At 43.4% G+C, this 19,043-nt stretch overlaps 1 protein-coding gene across 2 annotated transcripts in view; it reads right to left on the reverse strand.

The window, feature by feature from the left end:
• The window catches only part of LOC117414156 (interleukin-17 receptor D), a 46,783-nt gene extending 29,592 nt beyond the window's left edge, over positions 1–17,191 (reverse strand). The window contains exon 1 of one of the 2 annotated variants that reach the window (XM_058988914.1): positions 17,171–17,191. Coding sequence is in view for 1 of the 2 variants with exons in the window: in XM_058988913.1 (XP_058844896.1) it covers positions 16,347–16,466 (120 nt within the window). In the remaining variant the exon portion in view is untranslated. Of the gene's footprint in view, positions 1–16,346; positions 16,565–17,170 lie in introns of those variants that run through there. The other variant, XM_058988913.1, reaches the window with a different exon arrangement.
• Positions 17,192–19,043: the final 1,852 nt, after the last annotated feature.

Below are 19,043 nucleotides of genomic sequence, written 5' to 3' on the forward strand. Positions count from 1 at the left end.
TGTGTTTTCTGTCGTGGTCATATCTTCTGTTATGAGGAATGCAATAAATGAAAATGGTGAGTTTCTGTTCTTTGTACAACACCCCTTTTCTACATTTATTTTATTGAAGTAAAATTTGACAGCTTTCACTTGCATGCAAGAGAAAAAAAGAATCTCAGTAATGTTATTACTTTATGAAAATGTCTGCTGTTTATTGTGAAAAAAATAACATGAAAACATTTTGTACTGTTTCTGCCTGAAACACACAAGAAAAAATAATACATTTTAACTACTGTGTGACAGCCTTTGCTTTCTAGTTCATTCCGTGGGGTAATGTAAGGCCTTCACGACCTAGTCTTCTGGGATATTTGTTAATAGTTATTCATATCATTTCATGATGCAAGCATTGCAAATCATTATAATGGTGTTAGATTTAGCTGGGAATTGGGCAGCATGTGATTTGAACAGGAAAGTGAAAGAAGCTTTTGCATTTAACTTTAATGTGTTAGTAATGTACTTTAGCTTAGATATTATATTCATTGATATCAATTTCTATGATTGACTGACCTGTTAAGTTTGACCTGCTGTCACAGCAATAAAATCTCGCAAAACATCTGATTGTATCATTAGGGCCTGGTAATTCAGATCCAGTGCAGCTCAGAGGGGCTGCTGTGTTTAAATGAGAAACACTCTGGCTCCATTACAGAATAAATGAAATAAAAATGACAAGTGCTTAAGTCTATATTGTATTTATTTTGTAAATGATATACTTAGTATTGGCAGTTGTAATGTCTTTTTTATGTATTTCTTATATTTTTTCATCCTCCTCCGTGGTCTGGATTTGAACTGCTGACCCCTGGCACTAAAGGCAGACACGCTACAGTTTCGCTAAAGAGGAATGCCCCCCTAACAGGGTTTGTAGTCATGTCTTTTATGCACACATACAATGTGCCTATTCGGCCAGTAGGGGTCATTCATTACACAGTGCTGGCACCAGTAAGTGCTGATGGCCACACTCTGGTCACCAAAGCATTTGGCTTCAGAAGCACTGGTCCAGCCTTACATGGTTTCATGTTTTTTCTTCAAACTCAACATTAACATTGAAACCCTGGCCGTTCCCCTCGCCACAAGCCCTTATTGAGCACCATACGGTCTGTTTAATTAGGGCTCAGTTTACAAAGACTGTTGCCAGTCTGTAAGAGGAGAGAGATGAATGCTAATCTGCAGGCCTGAGGAAGCTCACATTCAGGAGTTCATTAACAAGCAGCATTGGTTCAGCTCATGTGCCAGCTCGTAACTTCATCCAATAGCTGTAGAGATCAGCCCCCCTCCCAGCCCTGTCTTTGCTTCCCCCCGGGGTTGTCCAGGACACTCCTTTGCTCTCCCCATCCCCGGCCCTCTAGTGTGTGAAGTGCTATGTGGCGAGGCCTAATTGCCAAGACATGTTCAACGTGGTTGAAAACAAGCACACAACAAAACAAAGGTGGAGCTCACACTATAAATCAGCAGCCCAAAATCACTCTACAGATGAAAGATGTGGGAATACATTCATTCACTTCAGAAGATCTGGCAAGGGGGTTTCTGGAAATAACAATAGAGAGCGTGTTTTACATAGAGGGGCTAAGGAGGCATGTAACAGCATAGTACCTGGACAACCACCAGTGAGCACGGGCTGAGGCATGTAATAGCATAGTTACTTGAAAGACTACAAATATTTGCAGGGAAGTCAAGATTTGCAGATTGTAGCCAAATGCAATACAAGATACAGAAGCAGAGGTTCTAAACCATGTTATGGAAACAAAACATTGGAATAGAAAAAGGATCTTTCCTCACAGGAGAACCCTCTGCGCAGAATATTCTGGAACTTCAAGGTCACACAATAAGCATTATAATCAGTGTGTGGGAGTCCACTGTTAGTTTTGGCTGCAGTTTGCTGGGTTGGCAACACGAACATCCTGTGTTGGAAGAGATAAAAACACTTTATAGAGTTTGGGGTTATTGTTCCACCTGCATTATCTTATCAAGGGCATTTGAGGATTTTGTATTGGGGCTAGATAAAAAAAAAAAAAGGAATTAATGCACAAAGGAATTATAAAAGTATATATATATATATATATATATATATATATATACATATATATATATATATATATATATATATATATACACACACACATATATATATATATATATATATATATATATATATATATATATATATATATATAGCTATTAATCCAAACCTCTGTATTTGTGTTCTTTATATTAGAGTTCTCTATTCAGAACGAAGCTACACAGGTTTTCCGGGACCAGTTTTAATTGTCCCAATCTGGCCCTGAAAGCAGGAAATGACTACCCTTCGGAACACAGCCAAGCTCACCAGACCAAATCAGCAATCAGGATCCATCCTGCATGTGGTTCTCATTACCTCTGCATGGCTCAAAGTTTACACTCCCGCTCTCACACTCTGGGACAGCAGCCTTCGTGTCCTGCATCGGGTAAAATTGACGCTAATGAGATACAGTGCGTCTTGTCATAAGCATGCCATGAACTTGGGGTTTTCTCTTCATTTTGAATGTAAATACAACATGCAGAGAGTCAGTCGCTGCTAATTCCGTGTGCACATTCCTTTTGAAACTCTTCTGTCACAGCAGTTTTTTCTTTTAAAATTGAACGGGGATCACTGAAGAGAACACAAATTCCAACGCAGAGTGTCAGTATCACCCCCTTCACCCATCTTCAATACTGTCCCGACAGTACACCGATTCACACCACCCCCTTCACCCATCTTCAATACTGTCCCGACAGTACACCGATTCACATCACCCCCTTCACCCATCTTCAATACTGTCCGATAGTACACCGATTCACAATCCTGATTTTTGCCGTTCTTGGTTCAACACCTCTCTCTTGCATGCTTATCATTGGACACTCTTTAGGGAACTTCCTCCATTGTTGGAGAGTCCGATTTCAGCCAGCCCACAACCTTCCAGACTGGGGTTGAGCGAGTCTCAATCCACACTGGTTTGATATTGGTCTACTGCCAATGGGAACGAACAGGACTGCTTTCAAATCACTTCAAAACCTCAGTCCTCGCTGATAACACTTTGCAGGAAATACCTACAGCTCCAATGTCTTACCACTGGCTCAGCAAGTTACAACTTTCTGAAATGCACAGGTTAGAACAGTTTCTGAAATGCACAGGTTAGAACAGTTTCTGAAATGCACAGGTTAGAACAGTTTTTAAAACCATTACAGGCACTACTTGAGTCATGGAATACAGTTAAAGAGTAATGGAAAGTGCTTTTTGGGTCTATTTTAACCATCTAAACAGGGGTGGACCTAAACACTGCCACTCTTCAACTCATCTGGCGTTTTCCTCCAGCCATGATTTACTGACCCCTTAACGAACGTCACTAAAGACAGTAAAAATACAGACACAAGGTCCACGGAACACCAGAGGAACACGTTTACAGAGGGGGTACCGACATGTCCCTGCCCAGTCCCTGACCACATTCCGGCGCCTCCTTAAGACTCACCTCTTCAAACAGCACCTGTAGAACTCCTCTGTTGTATCCTGGGACACTATCACCCTTCATTTAAATATGCTTTATTTTGCTCTTATCTGCCCCCTATTTTACTGCATTTATTCCTGTACCTATATTGTAATCTGCCAAGTGTTTAATCTGTAGTATTTTGTACTTAATCATATCCTGATGTAACTATCACTATTTAATCATATCCTGATGTAACTTTCACTATTATCTGCTGTATTATTGAATTGTGATTTGTCACACTTGAGAATTATTCTATTTCTTGTTCTTATTGTATGACTTATATTGTAACACTTGAATGTATTTGTATTTGCTTGCGATTGTAAGTCGCCCTGGATAAGGGCGTCTGCTAAGAAATAAATAATAATAATAATAATAATAATAATGTTTTACAGAGGGGGTACCGACATGTTTTACAGAGGGGGTACCGACATGTTTTACAGAGGGGTTACTGATTCGAGTGAAAAAGACAACCAATTCTTCACAAAACTAATTTATTAACAAATTATTTCCATTCTTATTTTTTATTTTCGCTTTTCTCTTCACATTTTTTAGAAAACAAAAAAGCAAACAAAATCAACATGTTTCGACAGATTCTTAATCGTAAGTAGACTTATTTTGATACAGAGGAAAACCCCTTTTTTATACACTCAATTTTCCACAGGTGATTAATCACCTTTACGTCACAAACCTTCTATTGACAATTAGAACAAATCAAAAACAACTGAAAATACGAATAAGTAATTAGGTACAGAAACGAAAACAAAAGGCAAAGCACCATACTTTTTATATTAAACATTCAATCTGTACACAAAACCACTAGATATTCTTTTACTAAGTTACTTTTTTCTTTTTACTGTGCAACTTGAATAATGAACAGAGGCATACATACATACATACTACATTGTAGAAAAAAGACCCATAGTTAGTCTTCATTAAGTCTTCAAAAGAATTCAAAAAATATATCCAAAAACTTTCCCTTCTCAAGAGTCGTTTGTCAACTGAGCCACCTCTAAAGCCAATTTTCCAAAATTTCCAAAGCCCAAAATACCAGATCAGATATGGAATGCTGTTTTTTATTAAAATGTACAGCTAAAGGATAGTTGGTATCATTTTTCCATATAGTACCTTTGTGTCATTAATACGGGTCTTCAAGGGCTGTGTTGTTTTACCGACATACATCAATGAACAAGGGCCCTGTATGACATAGACAACATTAACAGAAGAACACGTAGTAAAATCTCTCAATATCATGCATTTACCTGTGTTGGGATTTTGTAAAGAAGTTGTTTTTTTTAGTGTTTGCGCAGCAGTAGCCTCTCCCACACGGGTGATGTCCCTGCAGCACTGAACCAAAAAAAGTTTGCTTCTGTTCTGTTTGTGTTCTGCAAAATCTTTAATGTTTTTATTATGTCTAATAAAAAAAATTGCAAAAAAAAATGCAAAAATTGGATGAACCTGAAAAATAGTGTGTAATTGTAAAACATGCCAGTGTCTCTGAACAATACGTGCCTGTGTGTGAGGCAAGCTGTCTGCCGTATACACACCTGGACACAATCCACAACATGCATCCCTCACGGCTGATGGACTCCACAGGAACTGAAGGCTGTTTCCAGTTGGGATCCCCGCCACACACACACACACATGCACATGCACATGCATTTTAAAGGCCAGAGGGGTTGCCTGGCTGGTTTTGTAGTGCCGTCACACAAGCACCGTGAGGTACGCAATGCAGGAGTAAACACGACGAGATCCGATAGAACTAAAGCAACCACTTTTATACAAATCAGTATAACTACGGGTCATTAGCGCCATTTATTCAAAGTCTGTAAAGTAGATCCAGTCACATCATTACAGTAGAATTACAGTAACTACACAGACACATTTACAATATGTTTTTCCAAAAGAAAAGATCACAGTTGATTATTTGATCCAGAGACAACTGAACCCAACCAGTATCGGGTGGAAATAAGACACCCATTGCACAGCAATTTGATCCAGTCCTGGTTTTACTAGGAGTTTAATAATACACACCAGAGCTTGTTACCTAATCAAGTGGTTAATCAAGCTCAACACCTGGAAAAAGGGGGGGGGGGGCATGCTGTACAATAGGAGTCTTATTTCCATCCCCAACTACAATATTTTACCAAGATAGTTCCCCTCTCCATTTCCATTCCCTGAAGGTAGTCCCAGCGGCAGGCACACAAACTGACACAAGCAGTTGTTTACTGTGGGGAATTCTTTGAGAAAGGTGACCTGGGAGAGAATTAAACACACGCACACACTCCTGTAGCCCCGCAGGTATACATTCATGAGCCACAGCAGGACTGATACTGGGCCTCCACAATCTGAATCTGCACTGCACTAGAACAGACTGCTTTATCAGCTACTGTTCAAACAGAGCTCTGGTACCATTGTAACAAGCCCAGGCATGTCGGCATAGACAACGGTCATGCAGAACAAAGCACAGGAGCACGACAGACAGACAGACAGACAGACAGACAGCTGCTCCCATAGACAGGATTTTAGTCCAAAATATGGGGGGTGAAAAAAATTCACAGCTACTGAAACATGTGAAGTGCTGTTTTGTCGATCGCTACATTTTTCAGTTGTTGTTCTCCAATTTGAAAATGGATTGGTCAGCACTGTCGGGCCTACTAGCATTTGAACACAGGTTTCACTATTTAATGAGCTACATACATATCATTAGACCACTTTGGGAGTAAAACTGATGAGGGGGTCCAACTCGAGAACACACACAACACTTAATAAATGAAGCTCTAATAAAAAAATCACGCTTAAAACACGTCTTCATGGTTACACAAAATGTTTTCACAGTTTGGGAACCACTGACCTACATCACCTCTCTGGGAGGCCAGCATCACTGTTTCTTCATGCGACTGTCACTGTCAATAGTGATTCCAGTGCGTTTCTTAAAATAGGAATCTAAAAAGTGTAACTTAAGCCACTTTTTATTTACAATACGATAAGGCATACATCCGGATTAGCATCACATAAAAATGCCTGCTCATATTACTTATTGCATGTTTAAAGAGCAGCCATGGCATCGTGGAGCGCTTTGTCATGGAGCGCTTCATTGTGGAGTGCTTTGCAAGAGTAAACAGATTTGAGGGGGAGGGGGGTTTGTGTGGAGAGAAGCTGCTGGTTGGAGAAATATGGGATGGGAGTGAGACAGTGCAGCCCTGCCCTCTGGAAGTATGTAGCGTTGCCCGCAGGCCTTGAGAAGCACAGCAAGGCACACACACGAGGGGAGAGCTCTTCAAATAGAGAACCAGGCTGCAGGAAAACGTCCAGACACAGAAACACTTGCAGCAGGTAAAGGGCTGTCCCTCACAGAAACACACATTACTGTTATTATACTAATAAGCATCTGAATGCAGTAACTTACACCCCCTGCCACAGCTGGAATACAACGTCAGAGCCTTCAGTGTCAGAAATAGTTGATGAACTTGTCTTGAACAAGACGCGTGTAAAAATCTAAGAGGGACACAGATGGGTGGATGTACAGAGGGAGAGACACCTCCAGCTATCCCCACAATCTGACACTTGCAGGAGGGCGCATGATCTGGAGGCACTGCGAACATCTCAAGAGAAATCCTCTCTCCAGGTGAGCACTCCTGAGTCAAAGCTGAGAAATGTTTTCCCAGGTGATTTATGATGTGTAAAAAAATGTAAGACTTGGAAAATGTTTAAACTCTCAACTATTAACATCTCTAATACAATGAAGCCATTCCACCTCCATGGGGGGCTGCTCACCCCTCGAGTCGATGGCTTTCGTCTATCAAGCTGTTTATGCTGCAAAGCACTCAAAATCATACTGCCATTATTTCTCAAGGTCATCCCACACATGGAGAAAAGGTGGCCATCGGTCATAGAGCAAGCATTGTGTTGAAGCTTCACACACGTCCGCGCCATGTGGGGCTGCAGGAGTCACTCAGCTCTTCCACTGCATGCACACAACACCTGCCATGGAGCCCGCCTCTATCCCACTACACATGGAGTCTCGTATCATCAGCACCAGCCCTGGAGCCCGCCTGTATCCCACTGCACATGGAGTCTCGTATCATCAGCACCTGCCCTGGAGGCTGATAACCGGAGCTCAGGTGGCAGGTCTTTCTGTATCCAGTATAAACCAGTTCCAGGCCAATCCACTGCAGATTCCCAAACACCACACCCCTGAAAGGTGGTGCGATGCTCATTATTGGAGAAACGTCACTCAGAACAGTTTAAACTTGCAGACATGTGAAAGTTACTATTTTTTTGTAAAACGAACAAACAAACTTATAATACTACAGAATTATCAAGAAACAACTAAGGCTCATACAGATTCTCTTCATTAAGCCCCAATGTTTTTTTGTTTATAACATCCTTGCTCTGTTAAATGTTTTGTGAATACAGCCCTAGGTGTATTAACAGGGCTTTAAGAAAACGCACTCGTCGTTTCTTGATTACAATCCAACAAAACAGTTTTGAGAGGAGGGCTTTCCTATGAGCAGCACAGGATGTGGGTATACCTGCAATGAGATCCGGATATAGATATCCTGATTACACACAGGGGACACCAACAGGCAGGTATGTGATCAGGATGTGGGTATACCTGCAATGAGATCCGGATATAGATATCCTGATTACACACAGGGGACACCAACAGGCAGGTATGTGATCAGGATGTGGGTATACCTGCAATGAGATCCGGATATACAGTGCCTATAGAAAGTCTACATCCCCTTGAACTTTTTTCACATTTTGTTGTGTCAGTGCCTCAGAGTTTCATGCATTTAAATGAGGATTTTTTTTTCCACTTATCTACACACCATACTCCACACTGTTAAGGGGAAAAAAGTTTTTATTGAGAAAAAAAAATTATATATTAAAAATAAAAAACTGAAAGATCATAATTGGTTAAGTCTCCAGCCCCCTGAGTTAATACTTGGTGGAAGCACCTTTGGCAGCAATTACAGCTGTGAGTCTGTTGGGATAGGTCTCTACCAACTTTGCACACCTAGATTTGGCAATATTTGACCATTCTTCTTTACAAAACTGTTCAAGCTCTGTCAAGTTCCTTGGGGAGCGTTGATGGACAGCAATCTTCAAGTCATGCCACAAATTTTCGATTGGATTTAGGTCGGGGCTCGGACTGGGCCACTCAAGGACATTTACCTTTTTGTTCCTTAGCCACTCCAGTGTAGCTTTGGCTGTGTGCTTTGGGTCGTTGTCATGCTGAAAGGTGAACTTCCGTCCCAGTTTCAGCTTTCTTGCAGAGGGCAGCAGGTTTTCTTCAAGGACTTCTCTGTACTTTGCTCCATTCATTTTCCCTTCTTTCCTGACAAGTGCCCCAGTCCCTGCTGATGAGAAACATCCCATAACATGATGCTGCCACCACCATGCTTCACAGTAGGGATGGTGTTCTTTGGGTGATGCGCTGTGTTGGGTTTGCGCCAAACATAACGCTTTGCATTTAGGCCAAAAAGTTCCATTTTAGTTTCATCAGACCACAAAACCTTTTGCCACATGGCTACAGAATCTCCTGAGTGTTTTTTGCATACTTCAAAATGGGATTCAAGGTGGGCTTTCTTGAGTAATGGCTTCCTTCTTGCCACCCTACCATACAGGCCAGATTTGTGGAGTGCTTGAGATATTGTTATCACATGCACACTTTGACCAGTCTTGGCCATAAAAGCCTGTAGCTCTTGCAAAGTTACCATTGGCCTCTTGGTAGCCTCTTTAACCAGTCTCCTTCTTGCTTAGTCATCCAGTTTGGAGGGACGGCCTGATCTAGGCAGGGTCTTGGTGGTGCCATACACCTTCCACTTCTTAATAATCGTCTTGACCGTGCTCCAAGGGATATTAAAAGGCCTTTGATATTTTTTTTATACCCATCCCCTGACCTGTAGCTTTCAACAACTTTGTCCCGGAGTTCTTTTGAAAGCGCCTTTGGTGCTCATGGTTGAATCTTTGCTTTGAAATGCACTACCCAGCAGAGGGAACCTACAGGAACTGCTGAATTTATCCTGAAATCATGTGAATCACTACAATTTAACACCGGTGGAGGCCACTTAACTTGGTGTGTGATTTTGAAGGCGATTGGTTACACTTGAGCTAATTTAGAATTGCTATTACAAGGGGGTGGACACTTATCCAACCAAGCAATTTCAGTTTTTATTTTTAATTCATTTTCTACAAATTTCTAGAATATTTTTTTCACTTGGAAGTTGTGGGGTAGGGTGTGTAGATAAATTTAAAAAAAACAAAAAAAAAAAACAAAAAAAAAAACAATTTTAATGCATTTTAATTCCAGACTATAAGGCAACAGAAGTTGAACATTTTGAAAGGGGGTGTAGATTTTCTATAGGCACTGTAGATATCCTGATTACATACAGGGCACACTGACAGACAGGTATGTGATTAGGATATGGGTATACCTACAATGATATCTGGATATAGATATCCTGATTACATACAGGGCACACTGACAGACAGGTATGTGATTGACTGCATGCAGGTATGTGCGATAACTGAAGACAATGTAGACACAAAGACAAGCAGGCAATCGTACTTTAATAATTTAGGTGAAAATGAATATAAAAATTGGAATACAAAAGTAAAATGAAAATTCTTACTACAGAGTGTTTTTTTTTTTTTTAATGTAAAAAGTCTCTCTCAATGTCTTCACTGAGAAATGCTTGAAGTCAAAATGTTAGACATTCAATTTAACTTTTAGTATTTCTATATTCAGTGTCAAATTGTTATGGATGAAGCTCCTGTTAAACAATGTGAAGTGTTGAATCAATGCTGACAGAGCCAGAGCTCTTGTTCTGGAAAGCATTCTGAAAAACTAGCCTTTCCACCTGTCCCTCATGCAAAAGGGATCCCTGCAGTAACTGCTTCCAATGCCTCTCAATCAGGCTGCCTGGAGCCACAGTCCAGCCCCAACCCCCTCACCAAGATCACTGCAGCTTCCAATGCCTCTCAATCAGGCTGCCTGGAGCCACAGCACAGCCCCAACCCCCTCACCAAGATCACTGCAGCTTCCAATGCCTCTCAATCAGACTGCCTGGAGCCACAGCACAGCCCCAACCCCCTCACCAGATCACTGCAGCTTCCAATGCCTCTCAATCAGGCTGCCTGGAGCCACAGTACAGCCCCAACCCCCTCACCAAGATCACTGCAGCTTCCAATGCCTCTCAATCAGGCTGCCTGGAACCACAGCACAGCCCCGACTCCCTCACCAAGATCACTGCAGTAATTGCTTCCAATGGCTCTCAATCAGGCTGCCTGGAACCACAGCCAAGCCCCGACTCCCTCACCAAGATCACTGCAGCTTCCAATGGCTCTCAATCAGGCTGCCTGGAGCCACAGCACAGCCCCGACTCCTTCACCAAGATCACTGCAGCTTCCAATGCCTCTCAATCAGGCTGCCTGGAGCCACAGCACAGCCCCAACCCCCTCACCAAGATCACTGCAGCTTCCAATGCCTCTCAATCAGGCTGCCTGGAGCCACAGCCAGCCCCGACTCCCTCACCAAGATCACTGCAGCTTCCAATGCCTCTCAATCAGGCTGCCTGAAGCCACAGCACAGCCCCAACCCCCTCACCAAGATCACTGCAGCTTCCAATGCCTCTCAATCAGGCTGCCTGGAGCCACAGCACAGCCCCGACTCCTTCACCAAGATCACTGCAGCTTCCAATGCCTCTCAATCAGGCTGCCTGGAGCCACAGCACAGCCCCAACCCCCTCACCAAGATCACTGCAGCTTCCAATGCCTCTCAATCAGGCTGCCTGGAGCCACAGCACAGCCCCAACCCCCTCACCAAGATCACTGCAGCTTCCAATGCCTCTCAATCAGGCTGCCTGGAGCCACAGCACAGCCCCAACCCCCTCACCAAGAACACTGCAGCTTCCAATGCCTCTCAATCAGGCTGCCTGGAGCCACAGCACAGCCCCGACTCCCTCACCAAGATCACTGCAGCTTCCAATGCCTCTCAATCAGGCTGCCTGGAGCCACAGCACAGCCCCAACCCCCTCACCAAGATCACTGCAGCTTCCAATGCCTCTCAATCAGGCTGCCTGGAGCCACAGCACAGCCCCGACTCCTTCACCAAGATCACTGCAGCTTCCAATGCCTCTCAATCAGGCTGCCTGGAGCCACAGCACAGCCCCAACCCCCTCACCAAGATCACTGCAGCTTCCAATGCCTCTCAATCAGGCTGCCTGGAGCCACAGAACAGCCCCAACCCCCTCACCAAGATCACTGCAGCTTCCAATGCCTCTCAATCAGGCTGCCTGGAGCCACAGCACAGCCCCAACCCCCTCACCAAGAACACTACAGCTTCCAATGCCTCTCAATCAGGCTGCCTGGAGCCACAGCACAGCCCCGACTCCCTCACCAAGATCCCTGCAGCTTCCAATGCCTCTCAATCAGGCTGCCTGGAGCCACAGCACAGCCCCGACTCCTTCACCAAGATCACTGCAGCTTCCAATGCCTCTCAATCAGGCTGCCTGGAGCCACAGCACAGCCCCGACTCCCTCACCAAGAACACTGCAGCTTCCAATGCCTCTCAATCAGGCTGCCTGGAGCCACAGCTTAGCCCCAACTCCCTCACCAAGATCACTGCAGCTTCCAATGCCTCTCAATCAGGCTGCCTGGAGCCACAGCTTAGCCTCGACTCCCTTACCAATATCACTACAGCTTCCAATGCCTCTCAATCAGGCTGCCTGGAGCCACAGCACAGCCCCGACTCCCTCACCAAGATCCCTGCAGCTTCCAATGCCTCTCAATCAGGCTGCCTGGAGCCACAGCACAGCCCCGACTCCCTCACCAAGATCACTGCAGCTCCTTCCCTGCACTTCATTCAAATCAGATGTTTGTTGAAATGGGAAACAGACAGTTCTGGAAGGAGAATCGTTTCCTGTATGTTTTATGCATTTAAGGAGAGCCTCTAGCTAGTAGTTGAACTCATAACAAAGGTATGGCACTAAGCCACTCGCAGTCATTTAAATACGAAGGATTCAGCGCTATAAACCCCTTCAAACCCCCCCCCGGCCCCCCCGGCCCCCCCCAGAAAAACACAGCCACTCTCCATTCTCCTTCCCCATGTTACCCAGACTTAACTCCTAAAGCCACTTTTAGCATTCCTCCATTTAAGTGCTAGAGACATTGTTCTGGAACAGCAGGAATTTGGCTGCTGAAGGGGCCAGTGCATCTGAAAAGCCCTGGTTCCACATTCACTAAAGCGATCTGGAGATTTTCCCTGATTCAGAGCTAGTCAACCAGTGACTTTCCCACAGCCCCATACAAAACTCGTGAGAGGTCAGTGGGCTGGATGGCTGGTTTTGAAGGCTCAGGAACATCCCCCAGCAATACCTTCCCTTGTCACAGTGCAGATGAATGGCCGGCAGCTCACAACGTCATTCTTCTCCAGAGAGATGTTGGAAAATGAAATTATCTTATTGAGAACAGCACAAAGCTAATCTATGCTGCTAGAACATGCCAGATGTTGAACTTTAAATAGATCATTTATATAACACCTTTCATCACAAGTGATCCCAAGACAATAAAAGCATACAAATAATAAAACAGCACTCAGAATGGTGCAGAGCAGAACATACAATACGAAGAGAATCGGGGAAAGAAAGCTACTTGCTCTTTAACTAACCATTGTTTTTTAGGAATATATTTGTCCTAAACAAATATACTGTATATACTATTGCACCACCTGCCACTACTTCTGATAAGCATCAGCACACCAACCTTAATTAGGGTTCAAACGATTACCTTTTAAAACTAGAGAAGCAAGTCAAAATAATCCAAACGATCCAAACTAAAGAAAATAAAAAGGCAGAAACGAAGGAGAAACACATTCCTTAACATGTTCAATTATAATTATTAATAGAAGTATTGACTCGGTTTCAATCTCCCCTCGCAGAGAAGTCGTTTTTAGCTGGGTGGTGATTCCAGGCAATAATCAAGGACTATGCAGTGCATTTTGTATAGGCCACGGATTTGCAGCACTATGGAAAGCTGGCCTTGGCTGAATAGGTATTAACATTTCACTGGTCCTGAAACACACAGAAAAGCCTGGAAGTGCCTCTGACAAGCCAGGCATTGGACTGAACTACAAAGCACTGCACAGGGCTGTTTGCAAGGTACAGTCTATTCTCTCAATGCTCTCCGCAAGACACAAGCAGTGCTTTATACAGCATCCAGTGTTTAGATTCAGGTGCCGGTACAAGGCGATTGACTAAATGCAGATGGCTCAAGTGCAGGGATGCCAGGTTTGAATATGTGCTTGCTTAGCCACAGTGTATATATAGGTACAGTAACAAGCTCAGGTGTGTCTTATTAAACTCATAGTAAAGGATCAAACTGCTATGCAATGGGGGTGTTATTTCCGTCTCTGAGGAGTTTTCAGAACCTGAATAAATACTGGCTTCTTTTGATTTTGCAGTGTGATATCTGGAATGGGATACTCACCTCATGCATTTCTAGCAGAATCCCACAATTCTGATAACAACATTAGTCCATAAGATGTGCACTGTGCTTTAATCAGAGTGAAAGCAGGGCTGTGCTTTAATCAGAGTGAAAGCAGGGCTGTGCTTTAATCAGAGTGAAAGCAGGGCTGTGCTTTAATCAGAGTGAAAGCAGGGCGGTGCTTTAATCAGAGTGAAAGCAGGGCGGTGCTTTAATCAGAGTGAAAGCACGGCTGTGCTTTAATCAGAGTGAAAGCAGGGCTGTGCTTTAATCAGAGTGAAAGCAGGGCTGTGCTTTAATCAGAGTGAAAGCAGGGCGGTGCTTTAATCAGAGTGAAAGCAGGGCGGTGCTTTAATCAGAGTGAAAGCAGGGCTGTGCTTTAATCAGAGTGAAAGCAGGGCTGTGCTTTAATCAGAGTGAAAGCAGGGCTGTGCTTTAATCAGAGTGAAAGCAGGGCTGTGCTTTAATCAGAGTGAAAGCAGGGCGGTGCTTTAATCAGAGTGAAAGCAGGGCTGTGCTTTAATCAGAGTGAAAGCAGGGCTGTGCTTTAATCAGAGTGAAAGCAGGGCTGTGCTTTAATCAGAGTGAAAGCAGGGCTGTGCTTTAATCACAGTGAAAGCAGGGCTGTGCTTTAATCAGAGTGAAAGCAGGGCTGTGCTTTAATCACAGTGAAAGCAGGGCTTGTTGACGCTCTATATTGTTTGCATTCCCCAAAGCATGTTTTTAGCTGCAGGGACATCAGCGTCCTCCCTGCTTGTCAGTATGGGATCTAATTAGCCATGTTAAGTACTTGCAGCAGCAGGGGGTTATACATGATATGGCTCATAATAAAAGGAGGAGTGGGGGGGGGGGTAGTGTTTTTGTTATAATTTTACAGGAATGACTATAGGTAATACTTTAATATGGGTTTATAAATGAACCTTTTAATCTAGCAAAGTGTTTTACAGAGTGTATGCAACTCTTCATACTACTCGCCTTGTTGTCCAGCCCCCGCCGTGTTCCGGGGGGGGGGGAGGGGGGGGGGGGGGGGTGAAGTGGCCTGTGGTTTCCGTGAGGAAGCGCTGAGGAATTTCAATAGCGCTAATAACCTTGACTTCCTATGGGGGGGATCACTTCAAAGGCACCGTCGCTGCCCCCGAGCAGCCCATTCCTTCCACAGCTAATCAGTCATTCAATAGCGTGTCAAATGGCACAGACCGGGGACTTGTCAGACAAGAATGTCATTTCCAAAAATCAACAAATACCGGTACAAAAACACGCGCAATAACCGAAAACAAATGCAAAGCAATGCATGTGAAAACATCTAAAACGCCAGCATTGTATTTCAATAGTTTTTTTTTTTTTTTATCAATTTAAAAACCTATATTTTTATATTGATTTAGTAACTCATATTAAACAAAGTCGTTATTTATATTTTGAAACAAGATCAAATTACAAACTTTCTTCAACAATAAAACATAATATTTGGAGACAACGAGAAAGAGACTTGAAAAGAGTGAAAGATTCAAAGATTTCCTAACTGTTCCGGCTCACTGGTTTTATATGCCTGTCTGAAAACAAGTGTCTCCGCTTTCATTAAAATGACAAAAGGCGGACGAATGCACCACGGCATTCAAAGGGCAGGTCGGGCCATGCAGAGCCGGTGACAAAGGGACCAGCACAATGACTTCTTCACAATGTGCTCCGGGGCAGATAAACCAGAACAAACACTCACCCCACTACCCCCCTCCTGGGAGCTGCAGCAACAGAACCACGACTAGAACTGCATCACTTTCAAAACTAAGACAGTGCTCTCCAAATTCTCATCATTTGCACGGGGAAGGTACATATTTGTTAGCTGCGAGTATTGTATTAACTATTGTTACCCACACAACAGAATTAGAACTCGGGCAAAAACAATAATAATACAAATAACACGTCAAAAGTCAAACACAAAAAACAGCACCATGTTATAAAAGGAATGTCTAAATGTTTTTGTGTTTTGTATGGGTCACACCTTTCACTGTAGTTAAATGCCCCAGTAGTTACTGCGCTGGAATACTGTTTTTTTTTAAATAACCATACAGTACCTGTACGTTACATATGTGTTATCACAAGATTTTTTAAAAACAACCCCACATTTCCACGTTGCGTGCACTATTATTATTAGTAGTGGTAGTGGTAGTGGTGGTATTATATCAACTCAAAACACAGTTCAAATACCCCACGCGTTTTCTGAAGCCCCTCGCCACAGCTGCCACCAGCTGTATCACAGAGGCTGGCTGTTACATTGTATAAATTAGTTTCTTCACTTCAAGTAAAAACAAGAGAGTCTTTCTTTACCTGCCGCCCACATGTTTCGGATGCCAGCTTCTCTGAACTGACCGTGGGAGATATTCCGTAGCAGTTAAAAAAGAAGTTGAGCGATACAAATAAAGTAAGAAGCTGCGGTCCCGCTGCCATCCTGCGCAGTCCATAGAGACTAGTCCAGTGAGCTCGGAGCGGGCATGCGCTTTGAAGAGCACTGTGATTGCAGGAGCACGTCTGCCGTCAACCACCAGGTGGGGCTGGCGAACACCCAGAGAAAAATAACAACAACAAACAACAACTAAGAAAAAAAGAATTGCAAAGATTTTTTAAACTCATGAGAGCTGGCGCTTATATCACCAGGAACGAGGTTCAAAATAATACTAATGAAATAAACGTTTACCACGCGCTGGCTTTTAAACACAACTAAGCCCACTGCTGGACCGCAGCAGCGCATGTTTTAAAAAAGAAAGTCAATCGTGAACACAAGCAGGTACAGATCATTGTGCTGTTGTGAAAAGCAGTACTATAGTCTTCAGTCGTGTGTACTACAGGCCCTCCGAGAGGACGGAGAGACAGGGGAAGTTTCCTCGGGGCCCAATGTCCCAAAAGGGGCACTGGAGAAGACAATTGCTGGTAAATCAATAGCGAACATTTCAAAAAGTAAAAAAATAAATAAATAAATAAAAATAGCGCCAGCCCTACATGACTGAATCTACTGCAGCATTGTACACCGAATCAGTGTGCTCCTGTCGTAGTCTGTTGTATTGTACACGGCAGTGCAAAATACTATTCATTTATTTAACATTAAATATTTGAACTATATAGTGAGAAACATGCCTTGCACTGTTAAAACACACCTAGTCAGAGCAATACGACCCCTTTCTGTAATTCAGTCCTGGGCCCCTCAGGTGAAGACTGACGTTGCCGAATTGTGTGGTGGATGTGATGTGGAATACACTAGACGCTATGTAGTGAACGTGAGCTGATTCAAACCCTAGCCTCCAGAGTCTAGTGCATTATCATACTGCACACCTTGCTGGCTTTCTAGTTTCTTTACATCCCAATAAAGAGACAATAAACACAAGCTTTGCCTTTCCCTCTGAACTAAACAGGTATTCTCCCCTACTACCTGCAGCAGCAAGAGGTGATGTGTGTAGTAATGCCTTTTCTTCTCTGCCCTGGACTGCAGGGAGCAGTTCAGCCTCCATGCCTCAAGCCTGCCCTGGACTGGAGGGAGCGCCCTTTCTGAATTAGGGTGAGGGAGGGAGCAGTTTTGTCTTTATGCCTCAAGCCTGCCCTGGACTGGAGGGAGCGCCCTTTCTGAAGGGGGGTGAGGGAGGGAGCAGTTCAGTCTCCATGCCTCAAGCCTGCCCTGGACTAGCTGGAGCGCCCTTTCTCTTGAAGTGATTATGAATACCTGCTCCACACGCACACCCAGCAGCACAGCTGTTATATTGCTTTTAAAGTGATGAAAGGCTCCAGGCTGCTCCTCTTTGTTGCTGTTTGAAAGCTGGCCAAGTTTACAGACACAACAGCCTCAAAACCAGACCCACCCAAAGGCTGTGCTTTAATAGTTAGGTACTGAAAGCCCGTAGCTTACAAATGATCATCAGTGAACAATAACAACTAGGCTATGAATATCAGTTTCTTTGCGTGATTCAGCACAAAACAGGCCCAGATCAAAAAGGATTGCTACAATGTTGCTTTAAATGATCAAGAGAGTTTAATAGAGGGGGTTCATTCAGTGCCTACCCTTTCTCTTGAGTCACTCACTGTTCTACCAGTTGCAAAAACCCATTGTGATGGGGACTCCATTCAGAGATCCCAAAAGAGGCTTAGTAGTTTAGTAAGAGGTGGTTTGGTAGTTTAGTAAGAGGTGGTCTGGTAGTTTAGTAAGAGGTGGTTTGGTAGTTTAGTAAGAGGTGGTTTGGTAGTTTAGTAAGAGGTGGTTTGGTAGTTTAGTAAGAGGTGGTCTGGTAGTTTAATAAGAGGTGGTTTTGTAGTTTAGTAAGAGGTGTTTTGGTAGTTTAGTAAGAGGTGGTCTGGTAGTTTAATAAGAAGTGGTCTGGTAGTTTAATAAGAGGTGGTCTGGTAGTTTAATAAGAGGTGGTTTGGTAGTTTAGTAAGAGGTGGTTTGGTAGTTTAGTAAGAGGTGGTCTGGTAGTTTAATAAGAGGTGGTTTGGTAGTTTAGTAAGAGATGGTTTGGTAGTTTAGTAAGAGGTGGTCTGGTAGTTTAGTAAGAGGTGGTTTGGTAGTTTAGTAAGAGATGGTCTGGTAGTTTAATAAGAGGTGGTTTGGTAGTTTAGTAAGAGGTGGTTTGGTAGTTTAATAAGAGGTGGTTTGGTAGTTTAGTAAGAGATGGTCTGGTAGTTTAATAAGAGGTGGTTTGGTAGTTTAGTAAGAGGTGGTTTGGTAGTTTAATAAGAGGTGGTTTGGTAGTTTAATAAGAGGTGGTCTGGTAGTTTAATAAGAGGTGGTTTGGTAGTTTAGTAAGAGGTGGTTTGGTAGTTTAGTAAGGGGTGGTCTGGTAGTTTAATAAGAGGTGGTTTGGTAGTTTAGTAAGAGGTGGCTTGGTAGTTTTAGCGGACGTACTTACAGAGGTGAGGGGAGTTAGGAGTACAGTAGGCGCTGTATGAGATTTGTGGAGTACGAAAATCAAACCAAGCAAAAAAAATAATATGTCAGAGGAAGGGCAGCAAAGTCCTCTTGGTGCACAGAAGAGAAAAGAA

This window comes from Acipenser ruthenus, chromosome 16 (genome assembly GCF_902713425.1).
Source record: "Acipenser ruthenus chromosome 16, fAciRut3.2 maternal haplotype, whole genome shotgun sequence".
Classification (NCBI taxonomy): Eukaryota; Metazoa; Chordata; class Actinopteri; order Acipenseriformes; family Acipenseridae; genus Acipenser; species Acipenser ruthenus.